This window comes from Gobio gobio (assembly GCF_949357685.1).
Source record: "Gobio gobio genome assembly, chromosome: 2".
Classification (NCBI taxonomy): Eukaryota; Metazoa; Chordata; class Actinopteri; order Cypriniformes; family Gobionidae; genus Gobio; species Gobio gobio.
The window spans coordinates 20,345,289-20,370,610 of record NC_137098.1 but is presented as its reverse complement, the minus strand read 5'-3'; the positions used below and the strand labels follow the sequence as shown (position 1 = coordinate 20,370,610).

Below are 25,322 nucleotides of genomic sequence, written 5' to 3'. Positions count from 1 at the left end.
ATAAAGTCAACGCGCTTTTGTTTGAGTTTGCCGAGGTAATGGTGTTTCTGTGCGACCCCCTCCTTCCACTTTAAATTAGCACCAATGCCATTCATCACCTAAATGGAACAACAGATAATGATGAGTTATTTATTATCATAATTAAAGACGGAGCCGTTAGACGCATTGATCTGGCCTGCTGAAAATTTCCTCATTGGTAATTAATGGACTGGAGGAGATCTGTAATTGTACAGTATGAGTTTGGAGCCAAACATCAGTGTGTCTGCTAAGACAGATGGGTGTAGAAGTCCATATTCTGCAGAGACCCTTAAACGCTGATAGATCATGTGCCGGCTGTGCATGTGTTGGTCTAAGTGGATGTGGATATCGATCCCTACAGATGGCTGTGGTATTTTCTCCATTAGTTTCTTCTCTGCTCTTGCTCGTTTGTTTGTTTTTTCTTTTCATGGATGAATTTGTTCTTAGAGCCCTGAAATCGTTTTGTGTTTGTTCTGATTTTCTTCTTCAGGTGTTTTGCTCGTAAACATTTTGAGCATCCCGTATGTAATATAATCATTATTTTTCTTTCATAAAATTTATTTTACAAATACTTCTCATCGTGTGCAGTTACTGCACCGACATGTTTCCAGTTTGTGCGTTAAGTGTAGCTACTGCTGTCGAGGATAATCTGACAACACATGGCAAGTGACGTCTAATTTCATACAGCAGTGTTTCCCAACCCTGTTCCCGGAGGCACCAACACTACACAATTTCCAACTTTTCCAACTTTTCAATCAATTCAGCTTGTTAGTAGAGACTCCAATATCCAATATCTAAAATGAATGGGTTAGATAAGTGAGACATCTAAAATGTGTGATAATAATGATAACAATCATCATCATCACAATAAGGATTAATATTATTACTAAAGAAAATATAAAAATAAGAAAATGGTCTTTGTAATAATTCACTGTAAAAATGAGAATTTATATTGTATGTGTTATATAGATAACACATACAATACAATAAGTTTTCATTTGTTATGAACTAACCATGAGCAATACATTTGTTACTGTATTTGTTAATCTTTGTTAATGTTAGTTAATACAAATACAGCAGTTCATTGTTTGTTCATGTTAGTTCGCAAAGTTTTAACTAATGTTAATAATAATGTGTTTTTGCTATAATTTTGTTAATGTGTAAGTAAATGTTGAAATTAACTGACAAAGATTAATAAATGCTGCAGAAGTGCAGTTCATTATTATTTCATGTTACTAATTTAGTTAACTAACAAAACCTTACTGTAAAGTGTTTCCAAAATATAATAATAATAACATTAATAGTTTAATTACAAAACATTAATTATATATCAATATGGCTTTTTATTATTAGTTTGTGATATTAAAATGTTTGTAATATTTAAATAATTAAAAAAATAAAAGTGAATATTTAAGAATAATAAGTATTATTATTACAAAATAAAATATTAAACAAAATAAATAATTTTTCAATATTTTCACTGTTCATAATAATAATAATAATAATAATTTCAGAAAAATCTTAAAATAAGAAAAATAATTTATGTAATATTTCACTGTAAAAAATTATAAAACTAAGGAAAATAGAATAATAATATAATTTACTTAAAGGCTTAGTTCACCCAAAAATGAAAATGATGTCATTAATGATTCACCCTCATGTTGTTCCACACCCGTAAGATCTCCGTTCATCTTCGGAACACAGTTTAAGATATTTTAGATTTAGTCCGAGAGCTTTCTTATTATTATTATCAGTTCATAAGCGCTTCTCATTACAATTTTAGGGAAATTATCACAGTACTACACTTCACAGCACGTATCTGTATGTAATTAAATCACAGCCTTTTCAATTTGATAATCATATTAAGCTATATCACGATTTTGGTTTTATTTTAATTAATAGTGCACTTCTAGCCTTGAGGAACAGGGTTGGTAAACACTGCCCTAGGGGACGCTGTATGTGAGGAAATGCTCATAATACTGCTTGTTGCTTCAATTATTATTTATTAATCTGGGTAAAATAATGACGTGAAACAGTAGAACAGATTTTTGTGTATTTTGTGTCATTTTTGTTTGGAAACTTTAACTTCCAATTGGAAATATATTGCGTTTGTGTTTTATCAATGACGTCCGTTCCTTCTATCCATGAACTTTGGGACTGAAATTGCTGGCTGTGTTGTGAAATGAACCCGTGTTTGTGCTCGTATCTGAGGAGGTGCTAATGGTTTAGCGGGGGAGTTTGCGGGAGTAAAAGGCTCTTATCTGACGGCTTTGATGCTTTGCATATTGGAGTCATTTTCTGCTAGATGAATCGGCCTCCTCCGGGTCGCCCTTAATTCAACTAATGATGCTCTTGAGAGGAGAACCTCTACACGCCGCTGGGTAATTACATCCAAATGCAGCGCCGGGTGACTGGATGAAGAGCGGATGAAGAAACATGGGTGAAGATGTCACAGGGAACATGCAAGGACGGATTTGTCATTTCTTAAACGACAAAGTACCCAGAATGCAAGACCACTTCGGAATGGAAAAAGGCGCTCCTGACAGCATGATCTTATAGTTACAGTGTCTACCAACCGGGGACTAATGGGATCATGCTAACCAGACAAACCTTGAGCCCAAAGGCCGAGTTAGACGGGGAACTGTGAGCTCATTTAATCTAAAACACATCACCTGTTACCTGTGTTTAACAATGAGTTGCATAACTGTAGACACTCACACACACACACACAGTGTTTTAATGAGCGATGGGAAGCCGCTGGGCTGTGAAGGAGGTTTCGCAAAATAAACCCACAAATGACAAACGGGTTTAGTCAGCAGAACATCCAACGATCTGCAGCCCTTAAATGAAATTAATTATAAAAGCTCTGAGGAAATGAAAGCGCGAGCGACGTCTGTCTGCAGCCAGAGGACGCGGAGAAAGACACGCTTTTGTTTTCCTTTGTCTTCCTGCTTCGCTCGGAAATCTCCCATGCCGTCGGCGGTAATGAGGAGCCGGACGTGATTTCATAGCTCCTGTCGCTGGTGACCTCGACGCGTCCGTGTTTAAAAACCCATTGCAGCGGCAGCTGCGAGTGCTTCAGTCCTCACCAATTTCCACAAATTAACTTTGTTCATGGAGACTTACTGGGAAAGCCTCTTCTGGAAAAATAAAGGAATTGTGTGACACAGAGAGGAGATTACTTTTGGATTTATCCTTTTGCAGAAAGGCTGATTGTTCGCTTTCTTTGTGCACTTGGCGTACGTCAAACAATATGATGCTGATAATACTGATTATATATATAATGATAAATGGTCTGTTATTGGTTGGTGTTATCAAGGAAGCCTCCGTATGAAACTAAACTTTTACTAATGTGACTACACAATATGAGTTTCTAAATATGAGTTTCTTAATATTAATTTATAGAGACAGTGTTCATTGTTTTTTTTTGTACTAAAACTAAAATTATTACAAATGATTTTATAAAATATAAATATGAGGTAACACTTACCCCTAAAGAAATGGGGTGACTGAAAAATCAATAAATTAATTAATCTTAAATTTAAGATTAAAACGGGAATACAAATAAATTAAAGCTAGAAAGAATACAAATAAAAAAAGCACATAACAAAATTACTAAAACTAAAATGAAAAACTAAAACTATATAAAAAAGTCTACTAGAAGTGGTCTGGTTTGCTATCTTTGTGGGGACTCTACATAGACGTAATGGTTTTTTATACTGTATAAACTGTATATTCTATCCCCTTACACTAACGCTACCCCTAAACCTACCCAACTTGCTGCATTTGTACATCTTAAAAAACTAATTCTGTATGATTTTTTAAGCTTGTTTCCTCATGGGGACCTCAATTTAGGTCCCCACGGTGACCCGAGTCCCCTTGAGTCAGTGTGCATTCAGGTTGAAGTCCCCACCGGGATAGAAAAACACACACACTCACACAGAGTGGTGTATCTTTACCTGGCACAGGATGAAAGTGTTGCTCTTCCTCCTACACACGCACCCACACACACTTACAGGAGTGTGTCACGCTCCCGACAAACACACACACACATACACACACCGTCAGCCGCTCAGCCAGCAGAAGTGGGCGGACCATCCAGACGTTACTCTTGAGTGAGTGGATCCGTGCTGCTAAACTTCATGCTGTTATTACCCATGATACCTCTAGATGTGACGCCACAGGGCACACGTGCACAAATGGCATCAATGCGAGTGGGTTTCTTTCTTTGAAGCTGAAGCGTGTCATTTTTGGGGTGTTCAAACACTTCCTCATCTCTCAGTATAATGTGCAACTACATGTAAGCCGTCTATCTGGCGGCGGAGGGGAAGCACATGCGCAGTATTTTAAGTACAGATCGACTACAGCTGCTGCGAAAGTCTCAGACGAGTGTGGATTCTGATCCTGCTCAAGGTCAAAGGTCGTCTCATTCATCTCTGGAATGCTGCACTTGAAGGCAACATACCATATATCTGTAACACGGCCTGGAATTCCAAGACAGAGACGTCAGGAATTCTCCCTTTCTCATGGGAATCATAAGCAATTGAAGTCCATTAACCCTGTAAAGTCTGACATCTGAAATAATAGTGTTTTTTTTTATTTTTATGGAACAGTCTATTGAGCCTTTTGACAAATACATCAGGCGTTTATGTCTCATATAGTAATATATATAAAAAACAGCAACATTTTATTCAGAGACCCGAACTGAGCAAAAGTATGCCGTCTGGTAGCCTAAAAATCTAGACGCACCCTAGCGGCAGAAAATTTATTTTGCCGCGAGTGTAGTCTAGCAACTCTCGGTAGACCTGAGAGCTGGAACAACCAAATTCTGGTCAGGCCAATCACAGCGTGTGTACTGTGTAGAGTCGGTGGGTGGGCTTAACATGATGACGGCACGTCACGGCAGAGTTGCAGAGGTTCCGCGTGCTACTCGTAAACAATGACGAGCAGCTGTCTTTTGAATCGGCTTTGGCCGCGACTCTGGAAGACTTGGAGTTAAGCTTTTCTTTGAGAAAAGAACTAAGAACAGCACTGAAGTCATTCTTAAGAAAAGAAGATATGTTCGAAGTTTTGCCGACCGGATACGCTGAAAGTCTATCAGCTAACGTTAGCTCGGCTTCACCTTCTTCTTTGCTTTGGTTGGTTGTGGTGCTCATGGCGCTATCCAATTGCGTGCAGAGGGAATTTGAAAGACAACCGTTTATCCCGCCCCTCGGATTGAGCCCTGTCAATGGTGGGTTTCCAGACCCAACATCTTGATGTGGGTCTGGCTTGTCAGGCTAGCCGTCTGGTGCATATGCTGATATTTATATGGACCAAATGTAAGATGAAATGCGGATGCGTGTAATGTAAATCCATGAGATCTTTATAACATTATAACAAAATGCTTACATTAAATGCATATAAATGTCAGTTGTCACTCTATATCTACTAATAATGTGTCTTAGTAAGATGATACTTAAATGCTTTGTTTTATGATCAAAGTTTTAAAACAATGCAGTGCAATACAATGATGATTTTGCGTTGAACAAATACTGTACATGTTCCTCAAAAGCCTGATGGATCATATCTGATATTTGAACATGATTTTTCTTTAAAAAAAAAAATGAAAAAATATTGGTAACTAAGTAAACCTTAGTTGCTTTAGTCCAGTAAGTGGACTGAATCAACTTCATCCGGAAATATTACTAACAATGTTTTTCTTGAAATGTTACCAAAAATATTAAAGTTATTCTTATGTTTACTTTTTTTAAAAAACAGTAAAGATTTAAAAAAGACACGTGAAGCATGACGAGAATTTGAACTTTTTTTAAAGGCCACAGGAGGCATGTAGTATATTGTGTGCAACAGGTTTTTCTGCACTTTTTTTATCATGGTGATCATTTATGATATAGTTAGTCAAATATGATACAGTATGCTATATGCTGTATTGTATGGTTAATGAAGCTACTTTTAAGGAAAGATTGTGTGGTTCATCTCAGGAACGCACTAAACCGATTTGAAATTTCAGTACAGAGAATCATTGTGAACTCTCTCATCCATCTTTCGTCTCAACAGTCGTGTTGTGATCTCAGGCTTTGTGTGCGTTGTTTCATCCGTGCGAGCGCTCGGGTCTGTCAGCAGTCACACTTTAGAGCTGATGAGCCAGCGCTCGATAGACTTTATCAGTTCGGCGGTCCAGACGATCAATAAGCGTTTACACTCAAGGGCTTCCACACAATCAGCGAGTCTACGAGGAGCACTTCCGTGGACAGATCTACTGTATCGACGGCCAGCGTTCAGCTTCAAGTGCAGCTGTGGAAGAGCAAGAACATGTTTGATGATAAAAATGCTTGTTTTAAGAGCAGGTTTTATATAACTGCAGTAGAGAGACTCATTCGCATGGATAGATGGTTTATGACGGCGGGTCTGTTCTGGGATGTCAACATAAGTATTGTTCTTTTAAAAGGGTGGATAAAGTGCAAGCTTTTGTTGTTGGTGTCAAAGGTCATGCTTTCAATGAAACCGAGCGAATATGACAGCCGGGTTGCCACTTCATGTCCTTAAATGGACTCGTTCACTCAAAAATACTTTTGTTCATCTTTAAAACATACTCTCAAAAATATAAATTAGGGATGCACCAATACTAAACTTGTGTACTCATACTCGAACAAACAAAGACATGGAGATATATCTGTCATGATTCCAGCCTGTTTTTCCCTGTCTTGTGAAGACTCTTTTGTTATTTCCTGTTTTGTGACATATTTTGTAGTTCTTTGTAGTTTTTCATGTTGATTAGTCTCCCCAGGTGTGTCTTGTTAATTTGTTGAGCTTGTTTGCCCCTGTGTATTTAAACCCTTGTGTTTCCTATGTTCTTTGTCGGGTCTTGTCCTACATGGATGTACGTTTGGTGCGACTCATTCTGTTATCCGTTCCTTGGTTCTCTGATCTCTGTGGTTTAGTTATGTTTATTTTGTTATTAAACTAGTTTGCATTTGGATTCAGCTCTCCCTTTTGGTTTTGAGTTCACCCAGCGTGACTACAAAGAACTACAAAACATGGCACAAATCAGGAAATAACAAAAGAGTCTTCACAAGACAGGGAAACACAGGCTGGAATCATGACAATATCAGAGATTAAAGATGTCTATGTAGTAAATGTTTTTAAATTTTAAAATTAAAAAAAAAAAAAAAAAAATATATATATAAATATATATATATATATATATATATATATATATATATATATATATATATATATATATATATATATATATATATATATAGGTTTAGAATGACAAATGATGCCACAAGTTTCATTTTTGAGTGAACTGAATGTCAATATGAATCTAGGGCTATATCCTCTACAAATGGCCTTAATTTTTTCAGATATATCTGAAATGAAACAGACATCTGTTTTCATGTTGAGATTCTGTAAAGTCCAGGCAGAAAGAAGCACGTATCCCATGATCTTGCAGGCAAAAGTGCAGCGACGTTCTCCGTGTCCAGACAGAGACTCGTGAACATCTGTGCTTCCCTTGAGCGACACTCTGTTCGCCCGAGGTCGGCATTCCTGAACAGGTCAAATTTCTGACTTACGAGAGACATGATTGATGGAAACGTTGCAGCTATTTTCTCTCCATCTCGGCAAAAGCGCTCGCAAGATTATACGGCAGCTGGAATGCACTGATAAACGCACCGGTGGCCGGATTAGCCGCCTGTCATTTACGCCGCAGCCAAATGTAAAAGATAACCTTTATTATCACAGAACAAGTGTCACATGAAGAAGAGAAAAATAACAGCAAACAGAGAGAAGCTGAAGGCAAGTTCTGCTGCAGAGGAAGCGTCTGTGTCGTTAATGGAGAGCTCTTACATTCGTTGGAGTGATTCTGTTTGAGACGGAACAAAAGCGTAATTAACAGGCCACGCTGAACCATGCCAAAGAAAACAACAGAATACATCAGGGGGGCGTAAATGAGAGAGCCGGAGACGGAGGAGTGAAAAAGGAGAGCCTGAGAGGGGGTGGAAAATGCAAACGCACACGCAATCGTGGAGACGTGATTTTTAAGAGATTTATTTCTGACGGTTATCAGATGTCTCCTGTCTCATCTCACTGAGATATTCTTGCCGATCTCTGGTATGCTGGAATAATGCACTAAACTATATAATGAGCCATCGTCCCAGTTCTTTTAGCACCTTTGAGGAAGATCAGTATAATTCATTCTTCAAAAAAAAGTGGTACAAATATACAAATATTCTTTAATCGAGATACATTTGCTTGAGAAGCCAAAAGACTTTAGATAAGTCTTGTTTTCTGAATAAATCATCAAAATAGTTTATGCTTTAGAAAAAAATAGTCAATAGTGTAAGAAACGAGTTAATTCAACAGGAAAACAAAATAAAATCAGCTCAATCAAATGTGCAAACATATTAAGTAAGAAAGAAACGTTTTTAACACAAATGTATATTATTTTCATATTAACCAGTCATAAATGGCACTGATTTAAGTCTTACAAACATTACAACATGACACCGTGATATGAAGTGAGTCAGATATCACTTTTTGGGAAGGTCCTTTTGTCTGTGTTAGATTTCCCTCGATTGTATGGATAGGAATGTCACACAATATATGTGTATATATACATATACACACACATTTTAAATGAATAAATCTAGATTTTAAAAAAATCTATTGATTATATTTTATATATTAATATTTAGAATATGAATTTTAATTTCTGTATTTGTTTGTAATTTTATGTGATTTTTGTTAGTTTAGTTTTTTCTATATTTTTATTTCAGTTTATGTTAGTAATTGTAATACTTAGATCTATTTTATCTCCGTTAAAGCAAAACAATTTGGGTTCATATGCATGAGTATAAGCAAGCAAATGTAAAGTGGAACAAACACTGTCTTGTGCAAGTGCATGTAGTGACAGATGATAAAATAAGAGTGATATAATATGCAAGTGGTGAATAGAGGTATTTTGCACTTAAATAGCAAAAGAGTACAGATAGACTTCCTAAAAAGTATATTCCGGATATTCTGTCACCTAATTTAAGTAAAAATGATAATTGGCAAACAAATATGGTTCCTGGATTCGTAAAACACATGCAGTTGTTGATTCCCAGGCTCACTCGCCCTCTGTGTTCAGTTTGGCCCTTTGTTATAGTTGTGACTCACCGTTCCAGAGCACAATTACTGTATTAATTAGCACAGGGGGCTAATTACACACACACACACACACACACACACACACACTCAAAGCCATCAGCCTTCATCAGAAACAGAAGATGACGGTAGAGCTCCTCTCACCACTGCTGCTTCCTTTACACCGAGCAAATCCCGGATCAATATGCCGTAGCCACCACGTCTCTGGGGTTCAGCTGGAATTCAGGACCAATCCACCAACATTGACTGCCGTCACAGTCCAGGAGAGAAAACGCTCCTCTGCCCTTTTGTGGCAGGCTGAAAAAAAACAGTGCAAACTTATCTAGAGCGAAGTGAAGCAAACACAAGCCCAGCCTAACCCGCCTTGGCCCGCCGCTCAGCACAAAAGCGCCAAAGGAAGCGGAAAATACGGCTGGGATGGCAGTCATACTTGAAGGGTTTCCTGCTATTTGTCTTTGTTGGTAATCTGTGCTTTTGTGGCAGGAGGGATGACCGCAGCACAATGCGTCTTTACACCGTCTGACCTGTGACAGCGGCTCTAAGGAGATTGCGTTCGCTCAAAACGTCCAACAAATATATCTTATTATGGCCGTGGGGGATTTTCCACAGCGAATAACCTCATCCAGGGAAAAACATCTGCCGGCAGCACAGACGACGCTAAAGCGAAGCTCAATCTAATACGTGCATCAGTCGGCCAATGTTGCTGATCGATTCCCAACCCAAATCCATTAACTGTCTTCGGCTCTGTGTGTTTTTGAGCTCCGTCTGCAGCTCTGTGAGTTTTTGAGCTCCGTGAATAACGGCACAGCCAACAGAAAGAATACTTGGTATCTTGCTCGCAGCATTTCTTGCAGATAAGCAAAAGAATCAATTACGGCGCACGGCCTTTTAATTTCCAGCTGCGTGTGTGTGCGCCACATCGGCCTCCTTTGGCTTCGCTTATTGTCAGTTAAACAAACCCTGCTAACTTGAGCGGGTAAACAGTAACTAATCACGTTTGGCCGGTCCGCAGAGACTCAATTAGCTGTATTTAATTAGTGTGTCGTCCTCTGTAGTCTGCTGCGATTAGATGAGCGCATTAGGGATTGTTTTGCGTCTAACGAGAGAGTGGCGCTGCCATTTTAGTAACAACGGCTACACTAATGTGGTCTAAATAAAATAATAGCAGTGTTCCTAGAAAATATTTAGACCAGTGTTATTATTCACAATTTTTTTGCTTATTTAAGTAAAGATAAAAATATAAATGAAACAAAATATAACTATAAATAGATGGAAAACATAAACGTAAGTTAAAAATGTAACCTTGACTAAAGTAGTAAATTAGTCGTAAAAGAGAAATATTAAACTTAAACAAACTTAAATGACAATTACAAGTGTTGGCACCTGAAAAAAAAAAAAACATGTTTAATGTACTAAAATAATATGTAAAATGACATAAAAATATAAAAAAGAAAAACACACAACAAGAAATCTAAAACGTAAAATCAGTAACACTTTACAATAAGGTCCATTACTTAACGTTAGTTTATGCATTAACTAACAATAAGCTAAATATTTGTTGCAGTATTTATTCATCTGTGTTACTGTTAGTTAATAACATACATTTTTCATCGTTACTTCATGATACTTCATAACTAACGTTAACAAATATAACCCTAATGTAAAGTAAAAACTGAAAAAATAAAAAGCTAATTCAAAGTATTTATAAAAACTGTAGTAGTTTACAAATAATATATTCACTATATTCAAAATAATTATTATTGATCTGCATTGACACCATTATATGAAAATTGAGCTGAGCTGTACTGTATGAGTAGTACATTAGTAATCCTACTGAAGCTAATCGATGGGTTTTTGTAAGAAAAATATTCACATTTAACGTTATAAAGTAAAATATCTAGCTTTAATGGGCCTCCTTCCGTATTCAACTTAAAAAAAAAACGTAACTAGCGCGACAATGATGTTGGACGTAGCGGAAGCATTTTGAACTGCGGGAGGCGTTACACGTTCTTCGCAAGTTGAATACGGAAGGCGGTCTGGCAAGTCTGGAAGTGAGATATTTTACTTTATAATGTGTTAAATTTTTATATTTTTCTTACAAATGCGCATCGATTCGCTCCAGAAGGCCTTTATTAATCCCCCGGAGCCATGTGGATTACTTTTATAATGGATGTATAAACTATTTTGGGCTGCCATTCACTGCCATTATTATGCTTGGAAGAGCCAGGACATATTTTAACATAACTCCGATTGTTTGTAACTCCGGCTGAAAGAAGAATGTCATATACACCTAGGATGGCTTGAGGGTGAGGAAATATTTTTTGGGTGAACTATTCCTGCTCAATAAGTGACAAAATAACGGCAACATTTTCCTATTTACATGTTGTGATGTGTATAGTTACATCGTGTACTAAGACTGACGGAAAATTAAAAGTTGCGATTTTCTAGACCGATATGGCTAGGAATTATTCTCTCATTCCTGCGTAATAATCAAGGAACTTTGTGCTGTACCATGGGTTTAGCAGGCGCAATGATATTACGCAACTTCCGACAACATAACCAACGTGACAACCTACTTGCACAGAGAGCGTGCTGGGGACTATTTTCAGGAGCTGCGTTATATCATTGCGCCTTATTTTGTCACTTATTGAGCAGTAGGCTAGATGGAGCCGTTTGCCTTTAGTATTTGTGCTAAGCTAGGCTAGCGGTGGGTGCTTCAGACAAAGTTATGGCACGCACGGAGATGAGAATGGCATGTATGGACTTATCTAACTCTGGGGGATACGGTGAATAAGCTAAAGTCCCTAAAAGTCGGCATGTTCCTTTAAGCTGGACTATGACACTATTTTCTTCTAGATCTGCTGTACGGCCGAAACAAACTTTGTTGCATTATTCTCCTGTTATCACTGTAAAGCTGCTTTAAAACAATCTTTATTGTAAAAAGCGCTATATAAATATATAAATAAAGGTGACTTGAATGCTATAGTAACACTGATTTAGACACAGTTAAAAATGCATTACCACAATGTCCCACCAGAGGTTTTTATTTTAAAGAGTTAAATGCATATGAATGCATGAGATGAAGTCTGATCTAACAGCTTCTAAAAGCTCCTGCTAGTCTTAGTTGCTTTCCCCCGTCAGCAGCGTATTAGGCAGGACATCCATCGGTTGTTCAATGACCTGAGCGTCATTAATGTGTGTAAATGATCACCAGGGGGTTTTCGCTCGGCCTGCGGCTGCTAGCGACTCTCTTCACAGGAGCGACCGCGCCATTATACTGCGTCATGTGACGTGAGGAAGGGAGATATACTGTACTCCAGTGTATAATGAGAGTTAAGATGAGCACTTGGGATCCTTTTTGCCCTTGATGTTAAAGACGGCAAATGCATGTCGCTGGGAAAAATGATCTCATGCGCTTCTAACTTTTAATTTAATGTTTAAAATTTCCCTCTCGTATTATCGCTTTTTGACTTCGGAACCCTGGATTTGTCTTTCTCTCACCTTCTCGATTGACCTACACAGCTGTTTTTTCTCTCGTCTACGTGATTTATTCGTCCTCTAACAGAAAAACCTCATCGTGGCAGCGAGCAGAAGTGCTAACATAGCATATGGTGAACGCAGCTCAATTAATTTATGCTTTGAAATGTTTTCGTCAATAACCTTTCTCCTCGAAAAACTTACAATCATGTGGAGAGCACAAATTAAATAACAATTAACGGTGGTTATTTGCTTGCCGTTAGCTTGAGGACACATCTCCGCCACTGCTGTGGCGTTTTTTTCAGCAGTTAATCAGAGGACTGGCAGAGTGAAGTACCTTTTAATTTGTGAGGTGATTTAAAAATGTAATGCTGATTAATTGTGTGTGCGTGTGTGTAGAGAAATTTCTTGGTGGAAACCAAACAATCACTGACTTTACTGGACTGTGTTAAAAATAGAGCACTGATCTTTGTCAAATGGTTTTGATTTCTGTGTAGATGCCAATTTCAAGATGAAAATGAGATGGAATCCAACAGTGTCAATTAACAGCTCAAGTTATTTCCTTTTTTCCTAATGTGGCTTTAGTTTAGAGGCTGTTTTTGTAAACAGCACTTTCTGCAAATGAGGTATATACAGTCAAACCAAAAATTACTCAGACACCAGATATAATTTTTTACTAGTGGGTGCAGGACACTATAGTTAATTTCATGTAAGTGAGGATAGCAAAATAAAGTAAACTGTGACATATTATACCCAGAGATTATTCATACAGTTGACTACCAGTAAAATTTATAAAAATTTGGGACCAAAATTATTCAGACACTTTGGGCCCTATCTTGCACCCAGCGCAATTGACTTTGTACACCGACGCATAGGTCATTCCTATTTTGCACCCGCGCAAAGCGCGCTTTTCCCTCCACAGAAGCACGTCGCTAAAATAGTGAATGAACTTGCGCTACCTGGGCGGTTCAGCGCAAAAAAGGAGACGTGTTCCGGCGCAAACAATCCCTGGTGCTATTTTGCTGTTCCATTAAACAATTGCGCCACTGACCAGAAAAAACCTAGTCTAAAGTCAGTGGCGCGTTGCACGTTGTTCATTATGCTATTTTAAGGGCGCATGCTTGACCATAATGTATAGCGTGCACAACGCGCATACACTTTGCTCATGTAATCTACACAGATGCAACAGTTATTTTTGCAAATCATAAATTGTTACACTAAAAAATATTAACACATGAGATGACGGAAATCATTGTGGTGTGCCACGAAGATGTGAAAAAATAGGCATAAATCTAGCTTACAAATTATTCAGGCTAATTGTAGTCTAATAATTAAGGAGACCTGTTTGCCCAATAGTGGCAACTTCTGGCAAGACATATATGTATATAAGGACATCTAACAAATTGGTTTGTCCGTCAAGAACCAGGAAAAAAAATCGGTGAGGGTGGACGCAGCGATGTCCTCTGCTGGCGTCAGGTGCGACGTCCTGGGGATGCCAGCTGATGAAACAATTGTGGCTATTTCCTCCCACGCCTGTTTAACCGACGCTATTTTGGGTGGGTTTCTCCCATCCCCATACAACACAACTTCTCTGTCTTTCACTGCTCTTACAAGAACATCAGTCTCCTCGGCTGTGAACCGCTCCTGGCGTGCGCCTGGTAAATACGCCATAATAATAGCAATCCATAATGGAACTTGCGCACCTGCTTTTACAGGGAATGTTGGATGACGCTCTGATTGGTTTATTCACGTTACGCCCAAACCACACCTATGAATAATGAAGCTACTTCAGACCAACCCATTTTAGATTTGCGCCGGGCGCAAGAGCCATTTATCCCGCCGGGAAAATAGCAACAGCGCCGGGAAAATAGCAACAGCGCCGAGACCCGCCCACAAAGTTACTTGCGCTTCGCGCTTTGACACTTGCGTTTCAGATCGTTAAAATAGGGCCCTTTGACCTGACCATGTTTTGCTTGTGTTTTTTCTTTAATTGCGAATGCAACCTTTTACACCACAGACTAAACACTGTGAATGTGAAAAGGACAAGAGTAATTGATTTTAATTGTTAGATACAGTCGATCAAAATCAGCTATTTTTCACGCTACATTAATTTTCTGTTAGATCATAGTTTATATAATGAATCGAATGTCACACATCAGAAAACAATGTGCCTCTACTTTAAAAGAAAGGGACACCAAAGTGTACTTTATTCATAGAAAATACTAATAAAACAAAGCCAGACTCCAGAAATCTATATTTAATTATGCAGCAGAGCTGCAAAAAGTCTTTTGCTTTTAGCTTGAGAAATATGAATAGAAAATGTCCCAGGGAAAATCCTCCCTCATGCCCGGAGCGAACCAAGGACAAATGTATTTGGCTGAACTTGGAGAGTTCTTGCTGTTTTGGTGGAAGGAGAGGTTCTGAGGTTCTGTATTGTACAGCGGATACCCAAGATCGATTCCTCTCAGGAGAGAAAACGTATAGTCTCACAGGCATATTTTGATTTCCAACAATACATATTGCCTGAAAGGCATTGATTTTCAAGCAGCATGGAATGTCATGTTCAATAATTATTAGCAGCATTGCCTCTGTTCCTCTAAGGCTGACTGCAGGCACTTGGCTTTATGGCAGGTGAAATTTGGCTCGTTTAAAGAGCTTGATTCACACATCGACCTTGGCATTGCTTTAAAGACTTACACACATCCAGAGCCAGTACCCAATTAACGTTGAGCTGAGCTTTGGATAAGTGTTGTGTACGTTATTTGTTGGCATTTCCATTGACCTCGCAAATAAATTAGCAGAGTTTATTGTTAGTGAGCATGAAACTGGTCATTTCTGTATTGACACAATCTGCATTAACACAGAGGAAAGATGAATCAGAATACAGCAATCTGTCATTTACATTAATTAATTTAGCAGATTCATTCATTTCAAAAATGAGGAAAAACACAAGTAGTTTATCATAAATGAGCCAATGCTATTAGTAGTGCTGAAAGGGCAAATTTCAAAGGTAAGCTTGAAATGAAAATATCTGAAATGTAGGCCGTGATACAAGCTGAGATTGTAGACAGAAGCCTTGTGCCTTAATAAGTGGCTCTTTTGTGTTTATTAAGAGAAGTTTGCCTAACCCTGAACCCTGAGCCATTCAGAAAGAAATTGCTATCCATGAACAAAATATATGCTTATGTTAAGCAGAATCTAGACAGAACCTGCTATCAGCTAGTATGACACCGTGTTGGGGACAGACGCAAGTATAGGTTGGCAGACTTCAGAATGATCCCTCAGAAACTTTCTGTAGCTTTTGTATTAATTTTACACCTGCATGTTTAGAAAGACAGACTGAAATGTAACTTTAGCTGCCAAGTAGCTAATAACAGACGATGCCTACACACCACAGAATAGCTAAAATTAGACGCCCATCCACTGCATTATGAAGCTCGAAGCCTGTGAAGGTCACAAGAGGATTTGGATTAGAATGTTTGCAGAAAGATATGAAAATGTGTGTTAATGCACAAGGAGCAATTACTGGAAATGTTTTAAATGGATAACACATCTGGCAATTCTGGACATCACAGATCGTCTGTGCTGCTTTTGTGTTTCATTTCATATGGATGAATCATGAAACCTGCCAAGAACATGTTCAGGTCATACTTCCCCCTAAAATCAAAAGAAAGAAATCACAAATTGTATTTTGCAGGAAGAAAATGAAGAACATTTATATTTTTCTTGCTCCATGACATTGTTTTCATGACAATTAAGAGCCCTCTTGTATTGAGATAATTTCCATTTACTAAGATGTTAAATTACGAATTAAACCTTGCAATGCACGCATTTCGACATTTCAACCCAGACCTTGGCACTTGGTTGGCATAAATTAAGGACATCTTCAAATCTTCACTGAATCACAGCACTCTGAAAGAGCGTTATAATGATTTCAGAGACAATGAGGAGCATTTCAAGCTCTTTATGAGCTGCAGGAAATCCTCCATTACAGCAGATGCCTCCCTCTGAGGCGCTGAAGTGTCATAATCAGTCTTTAGTCACTATTTAGACAGGGATATTATTCCGTTGTCTATCACACATTCATTCAAATCCTTCACTGTTTTCTAGAAACAAGAGAAAATGTCCCAGGATCTGTCAACATACAAGCTGGAACTAAACAGTGATACAGCAGCTACATACCAGTGACTCATTTGCTCTATTCTAATGTAAATCTACAATAAATCATTGCATTTTTAATCACATTTTACACAAATTATCCAAAAATATGATAAAATGTTGCAGCTGAGGCAGTTGCAATAGTGAAACAATATAGTGAAATATATATTTGCATTAATGTGGTTTTGTATACCTGAGCTGAGGTCTTTTCAGTTCATGGAAAGTGAATCCCAGGAGATGTTTAGGTAGTTCAGTGGTAATCACAGTTTGTTTGTGTGCGTGTGTTTTGGTAATGTCCCCTAGAGGCTTGTTGAGTTCTTGTTTGTTTTAGATTGCTTGTGTTTACTGTAGGTTGACACACACACACGCACACACGTGCACTCGTGCACTCATACACACACGTTTATTTTAGTATATTTGTGGGAACTTGCCATAGACTTGTATTGTTTTTATACTGACCTAATAGTATTTTCTATCCCCCATCCCTAATCGTACTCCTACCCCTAAACACAACCCTCACAAGCATCATTTACTATGTTTATTAATATATTTCCCTCGTGGGGACCGCTGGCTGGACCCCACAACGTAGGTGATCTTAGATTTTACTATCCTTGTGAGGGACATTTGGCTCCCATCCAAAAAGACAACAAACTGTAAGGGCTTTTTAAATTAATTAATTAATTTTTTTTTTCTGTTTCAAAAGTCAGGTTTCAAATAAGTTAAGCAAAAATACATTTTCAGGTTTACAATTCTTTGCAGACTTTTAGCTTCCTTTGGTCACTGACATGTAAATATATAAAGTAGGCATGGTAACTGTAAATAGTAATTAATTAGTTACCCATAATGCAACCCATATACAGTGTTACCATGGAACAAAAAAAAAAAATTAAAGGAATAGTTCACTCAAAAATGAAAATTATCCCATAATTTACTCACCTTCAAGCCATGTCATAAATAATTATTTTGGACATAATTATTCATAACCATCCAATTTTTAGAGATAGTGTTTGAAGATTATCGTTTAAGTCACCTCAAGGTTAAAGTTTTGATTTCGAATACATCATATCCGGGTCAAGTGGTTGCGTACATATGTCGAGCCTTTATTCATGGTCTGTTGAAAGTAATTTAACACTTTTATACTGTTTACACTTTAAAATTTTAATGTTCGAGAGATGAAGAGAATGTCATTGTACCCATTTATTTAAATTTTTTTTGTATCATTATTGAATGATTAAAATAATAAATTGCAGTTTGATAGACGTCTAAAACCTTTCTAAAATAAATAATCACATTCTTTTTTTCCATAAATTGTTGTAAGGATGATTCAACAATTGAAGGGAAATGTAATTTATCTACAAACCAAACCAACATTTGGTCCTGAACTAGTCAGCTCCTAGTGATTTGACTGATATTTGACCCCCTCAATGTCTATGGTGGTTATGGCCCTGAATGGCGTTTTCAAAAACTTGCAAATTTTCAATTTGGATGGTTAAAGGTGCAGCACCTCCTTTAACTGACAGTTCAATAAACAACTGTAGCTTGTCTTACAGCATCTAAAAAAAATACGTTCAAAGAACGTTTTGCTAATGTTCAAGTTTTAAAAACGTTATTTCTGAGTGTTCATGTTTTTGAACGTTTTTGAAAGGTTTTTAAAACATTGTTTCTTGGTTATGCGTTAAACGTTTTTGTGCTAATGTTTTAAGTACATCATTAAAGACCAGATAACTTTGAACACACTATCTGTTAATGTTACTTGAATAAGGTTTGTCCATGCCAAAGAGAACTTTCCCTGTTATCTGGGACCAAACCCCCAAGTTTTTCCAGGTTAGCGCAGCTTCCTAAATGTGATTTAAGGCTTGAAGGACAATGAAAGTGCATGTTTGCTGTGCTGGTGTAACTGTGCTGGTGTTACTGTGTTTCAGAGGATCAGCTGCCCGCAGGTTTCCCCACCATAGACATGGGCCCTCAGCTCAAGGTGGTCGAGCGCACTCGTACCGCCACCATGCTCTGTGCTGCTAGCGGTAACCCCGACCCGGACATTTCCTGGTTCAAAGACTTCCTCCCAGTCAACACGAGTAACAACAACGGACGCATCAAACAGCTCCGATCAGGTAATTTTCCACCGAGCGCTTGGCTCCATAACGGCAGAAGAAAAGCAGCGACAAGAGCCACTATTGTCCTTCTTTACGTTTGAGATTCTGTTCTTTCTCATGAAGCATTTTTTTGGTTTTCTGTAGGAAACGGCATCGTCGTCTACGTCCCCTCTGTGTGTAATGTGTCTTGTGTTCCTGTCTGTTTAATTTATTACCCATGATTCACTGCTATGACTGCATTTTTGGCCAGCTTAAATTGGGCTTTGTTTTGTTTCCATTTTAACACTTATTCGCAAAAAGCAGCCGAACCATGCATAATAAATAACTGTCGTTCTTCATGTCCTTATTTCTCTTCCTTAAATGCGCAATTAGTACAATCTGGCTTCATTCACTGCTCTCAAAAGAATCATCAAGGTTGTTTTGTTTGTTGCTTTCATGTCATGATGCACATGTACCAAAAGCCTAGAAAACCTCTATTACATCCAAAAACGAAAAAAGGAGACGTCCGTCCCTGTGTTTGTGTGACTTTTGTTGTGTGTTTGCGCATCCAATTGACCAAATTCAGGGCTGAAAATGTTGGTGATTCTTTTCCGTTGAATTGGGAGCCGCAGTAGACGTTCCTTCTCTTCGTCTGCGGTCTCCCTCGTAACGCTCCCCACAACCCCTGTTTCGTTTTGCAATTGACGCACATTGTGAATATGTAATGGTTGAGTTGAATACGATGTGTTTTCCAGCACTCAATATGGTACAATATGTCTTCCCAGAGTTCTCCGCTCTCCCTTGTCCTGTTCTCTTTCGTTGTCTGATTTCTCTCTTGATTTTCTTAGCCGTTAATAACCCTGTGCAATAGAGTGTCAGATTTAAGTGTGTCAACCAGAGCAAACGTAAGGAATATAATCATATTTTCTATGCTGTCTTTCTTCTCTCTGTTTTGTAAATCTCCAGAGTCATTTGGTAAGTTTGTAGATCTGAGCACACATGCCTCCCACTAATGTTCCATGTTTCTCAAACTACTGTTAAAATGCATGGCATGCATTTTACTAACGGTGTCGATAAACTAGCAGAACACACACTAGTTGACTAGCAGTAAAGCACACACCAACACGAGCAGCTGGTCAGGGCCACGCACCGACACTGTCACTCCATCTTTGTCTCAAATCACAGCTCAAAGACTCTCCACTGTTTCACTCCAAGATCCCAATCAATCCTTAGTTCCCCTCCCGCTAGATCATGGCCACAGCAGGTCTCAAAATGGCCCCTTGTGCTTCATCCACTGTACCAGTTGATCTTTGACCTCCTAAAGTGACCAATGCTCAATCCTGTGCTTTTCTCCACTAGAGCCAATGGCTGTCTTTTCTGAGTCTCTCTTTCCTGTTTTAGCCTAATACAGTCTGTAAGAAAGCAAAGCAAAGCTAATTTGATTCTTCTTCCAAAGCGGCCAGACTCTCTTCTCGTACTAACGACTCTTCTTTCTTAATCTTATTTGCATTCATATAATCCACCCAGGTGGTACGCCAATAAGAGGTAAGAGTGCTCAACTCAAGTTCACAGAATGAACAACTGACTTCATTCTTCCTGTCCCACATGTGTCTGCATCCATGAAACGCCCCGGCATCTTCCCCATTGTCAACCCACCCCCCCATCCCGTTCTGTTCCCGCCACCCATCTATCACCATTTTTGCGTAAGCGTTTTTTCTTTCTTTCGTTTGGTTTTCTTTCAGTTTAAGAAAGCCTCTTGTATTTTTTTTTCTCTTCCGAGACGATATGCTTACTGCAGCCCAAAGAAGCATATCCTATATGTCTTATATTTCATTATTTTATTATTATTATTATTATTTGTTTATTTTGATTTTTTTATCTTTTGGCCATAGCAGATCATGTGTCCCTTTTTTCGTCCAACTAAAACAGCCAAACATTTTTCCCCCCTTAGCTGTTCTTGTTCAGCCGCACATGAGCCCAGATGTCGGAGACACACCGGAGACCTCTCTGCCACGATTTTTCCCCAAAAAGCATCTTTCTGTCTTTACAAACTTCTTTTTTTTGCTCTTCGTCCTCCATTTGCTTTCCTCTACCTATACCCTTCTCAAAACAAGCTAAAAAAGCCCAAACAACTACTTTTTTGATAAAGTTTCTGCGGTGCTTTTTTTCTTCTTCCACCTATTTTTACTTCTTGCATTTCTTGGGTTGAAGGCTGTTTTACTTTTTGACGTTTTTATTTTTTTCCATTCTTCAGGGTTGGGGAAAAGCTAACAGTGGGTCTGGCAGACCATACCGAGGTGGCCATTTTGTGTCATTTTTTTTTGTCAAGTTACTCAGGAGGCGGTGTCCGCTGCGGTTCAGTGCACTTCAAGAAATGTTTTTCCCTGGGTCATGTGACACCACACTGCTGATCCCATTGGTGGATTTTTATGGGTGTCATTTGTAGCTTTGCGTAAGCTATGGCAGTGATTGGTTGCTTTCTTGTCGGCGTGGGCCATTTTGAATTTTCTAATACAATTGCATTTTATTTTTCAGCTAAGGGTTGTCAAAAGGTTGTAAGTTGTGCCGACACACATTTCTTGTTCTTTGGAAAGATTTGCATGTGCTAGAGGTTTATGTACTGGTAACGATAATTCTCCCAACAGATTTTTTTTCTTCTTCTATTTTTACGATTCAAGCAGCGTATTTTTTTTTTTCCTGAGAATGCTGCAATTTTTACTGACTTCCACCCTCTGAAGTCTTTGGCCATTTTATTGATGAATCAATTTGAATTGAATTTAACACCAAATTTTATTAGCTAAATTTATTTTTTTTTAACTGTCCTCCCCCTTTTATGCTGCTTTTGTATACTGTAAACCTTTTTTATTTGAGTCATATGCTGCTGTATTGCAGTTTTCACTCATTCCCATAATGAACAGTCCTGTGAGATGTGTAATAATATTGCAGGGCTACCCTCCCCCTCCTCACCTTTTGTAGACCTTTCAATTAATAATCGATCAGTATTATTATTGATTATTATCACAACTGTTTTTCCAAACAGTAATGCTCAAACTATTTTGAAACACCCTAACGATTAAGTGCCTTTAGAAACCCTGCAACATGTATCTTGTACTGTATGTTTTCCTCTCCATTGATGTGGTTGTAAAATGTCCAAGATAATTAATGCTGCAAAGTCTCTTTTTGTTTTGTTGTGCCCTCTCAAATGTCTACTGCGGTGTTTGCCGTGCTATTCTCTAGACCCGCTTCCCAGTGCAAAAGCTGCAAGATAGTTTGTAGGGCGAGATACTAGCTCGCAACACACTTCGATTTAAGCACCTCAAAATTACTCCGTTCCTGACAAAATCATAATATGCATCGCGAATCCACCGTGAAATCCATCTTTAGTGCTGGAATTGCTTTCCCATGATGCATCGGGCCTAGAGAATGAAATACTGCATTAGACATTTTAAGGGGAAACATTTCTACCCCCAGCTTCCAGGAGCTTAGCTTGCATAAACTGGTTAAGTCTATACGAACCTCTCGAATGTGAGGCATGCCTGCAGATGTCGCCTCTCAGGGTTGAACATCAGTATAGCAGCAGTCAGATGGCAGTAAACTTCCTTTAGCTGAAGCCATTCTGTTGCGTCCACCCTTATGGAGACCTAAACAGAACAAATATTCCAATTCATAGAGAGAAATAGGCCTAGCGTGTGATTTAGTGTAAGTTGTTTAATGGCTTGTATTATTATTGTAATTAGCTTTTTCTGCTTCGTGTTCTCTCCCACTGTGTAGGAGCGCTGCAAATCGAACAAAGTGAGGAATCAGACCAAGGGAAGTACGAATGTGTTGCAACCAACAATGACGGCACACGTTATTCTGCACCTGCCAACTTGTATGTCAGAGGTAGGAACAACTCACGGCGGTAAACAAAACCAACAAAAGAACATATAAAAACTCTAGACACACACACATTTTAATCAAATTGAGCCAGTTAGTGGGTCAGTTTTGTTGTTTGGATCCCTCTGGTTTTCTGAGCACTTTTGCAATTATGACATTTGCTGCTGCCTTGATTTTTTTTGCCTGTCTGGTGTTTAGTTTCAATTTAACCTTTATTGACTCAAATGCTTGTTGTGTATGTTATGACTGACTCTTAAGATAACAGGAATGATTGATTGAGTTAAACCTCTTTCCTCTCTACAGCAAATGTCTGACCACCGTATTTTTCATCTCTCTTTATACTGGCAAACGGAATACGAATATTTCAATTTATTTTGAAACAAAATAAAAGTTTTATGTTATTATTTAATTTTTCTATTTTTGAAAACGTTACAAATTCAGTGCAATATTAAATATGTAATGTAGTATAAAAGACTATAATGTAATGTATATGGGTGATTCTTCAATTAAGTGGACTCTTCTGTAGCCTAGGATGATTAAATAAATAAATAAAATATTCTGTAAAAACAAACATACATCATCATAGTTATACATTATAGATTATCAAAGTTGTAAATGTTTTGATTATGTTTCAATAGAATTAACAATATCAGTCCTTCCAGAAAAATGCTGCTTTTTTTTTTCGGTCTTGATTATGCGGCACGTTTTCTTAAAAAATGCGATGGAAACTGTGGGATATTTATGCAATTTCATGATTCGGATCGCGTGTCAAACCGCCAAACTGCTGAAATCACGTGACTTTGGCGATCCAAACCGCTGAATCGACTTACTGATTCACACGCTCCAAACCGCTGAATCGACTCACTGATTCATAACGCTCCGAACCGCTGAATCGACTCACTGATTCATAACGCTCCGAACCGCTGAATCGACTCACTGATTCATAACGCTCCAAAGCGCTGAATCGACTTGCTGATTCATAACACTCCGAACCGCTGAATCGACAGGCTGATTCATAATGCTTCGAAGCTTCATGATGCTGTGTTTTGAAATCGGTGTTTTGAACACCGGGAAACTGCTTTGCGCTGTCTTTTGCTGTTATTTTTGTTGGCAAATGGGAATTTGCGTGCTTCATCATGGTTTCACCGATATCTATGGTTTCACCTCAGGGTTTGCAGCTTTTTGATGACGTTCACGTCGGCAATAGGGGGAAATGGCGGCTCTTGTGTGAAGTAAACGAACATTTTTCAACTTTCTGCTAATATATATTACTTTTTTTGCTACGAAAATGCGGGGATTATGAAATCATGCTAGCCCGCATATTTTGCATGCGGAAATAGGTAATTTATGCAGCAAAAGTGCGGCTTATTTTAAAAAATGCGGCCCCCGCATAAATATGCGGACTTTGGCTGATTATGCATTAAATCATGCGATCGCATAATCGTGTTTTTCTGGAGGGACTGCAATATTATTGCCCAATACTGCTTCTGCCCTACATTTGGGTGTATATGTGGTTATCCAAAAAATGAGAAATGGCATTTTGTAATGTTGTTCATTTTAAGATTTTTACATCATGATTTGAGATTATCTTTAGTAGATGCCATTACCTAATGTGGCAGTTTCAGAACAGACTATCCATGTTTTTTAATTAAATAAATTCAGTTAGAACTTCCAATTTAATTTTATGAATGTTCTTCTATTTTTTAAGCAGTCAGAAGGTCATCTAACTGAAGAATCACTCCACTGTATAAATATAAAATGTTTATTGATATCGACTTATGATGGAGCATTTGGCTTTGTGTGCATTCTTTTGTTCAAGTTTACATCTACAGTATATAATCTGGCACTGTAAAGTCAACATGAAACTGCAATTTACTTACCAATTTCACTTTAATAATGTGATGCATTTTATAATGATACAAGATACAAAAGGGCTTGATTTTATCCATAAGGAATGGATGGTAAAAAGTAGGTGTACTTTTTCTACTGTAGGTGAACAGCCACTCTGTACACCACTAAATATTTAATATTGGTCAGAAAACAGGTTACTTTTGATTTCATGTTGACTTTAACCCCAAATGTGTCATAATCAGCTGCCAAAATATGTTCCATCTTATAAACCTTGAAGGCCTGATGTCAACTACTGCTTTAAGGAGTGCAGCTGAATTTATGCACAGGTCCCAGTTATGTGGTTTACATGAAGAAACAAAATATATATGTCAAATATGAGCAAAACTCCAGAGGAAAGTCAGTCCAAACCACAGTAACTGCTGATGGCATGTAAAGCTCATAACTGGACCTGTGTCATATTGTTTAATGGGCAGCGTATTAAAAGGCCTGTAAAATGCAGCATACTTTTCTTTTCCTAGACATTCTGTCTCTAGCAGCAATTCTCTGGGTTGAATGTGGCCTGTTTTACTCTCTCTGTATTTTCCCTTGTTTTTCTCCTCATTTTATTTTGTTTCCGCATCAATTCCCTACATCCCTCAGAGCTGCGAGAAGGTTGGTGTGTTTTTTCTTTCTAACCATCTTCAAACTCTGAAAAAAAAAAAATACTACGATACAAACGCT

At 38.1% G+C, this 25,322-nt stretch overlaps 1 protein-coding gene across 4 annotated transcripts in view; it reads left to right on the top strand.

Moving 5' to 3' along the window:
* The window catches only part of LOC307138715 (receptor-type tyrosine-protein phosphatase delta), a 185,600-nt gene that overhangs the window by 86,599 nt on the left and 73,679 nt on the right, over window positions 1-25,322 (top strand). For all 4 annotated transcript variants that reach the window (XM_079837245.1, XM_079837243.1, XM_079837244.1 and 1 more), the window contains exons 5-6: window positions 18,726-18,914; window positions 22,647-22,757. In XM_079837245.1, coding sequence (XP_079693371.1) covers window positions 18,726-18,914; window positions 22,647-22,757 — 300 coding nt within the window. The remainder of the gene's footprint in view (window positions 1-18,725; window positions 18,915-22,646; window positions 22,758-25,322) is intronic.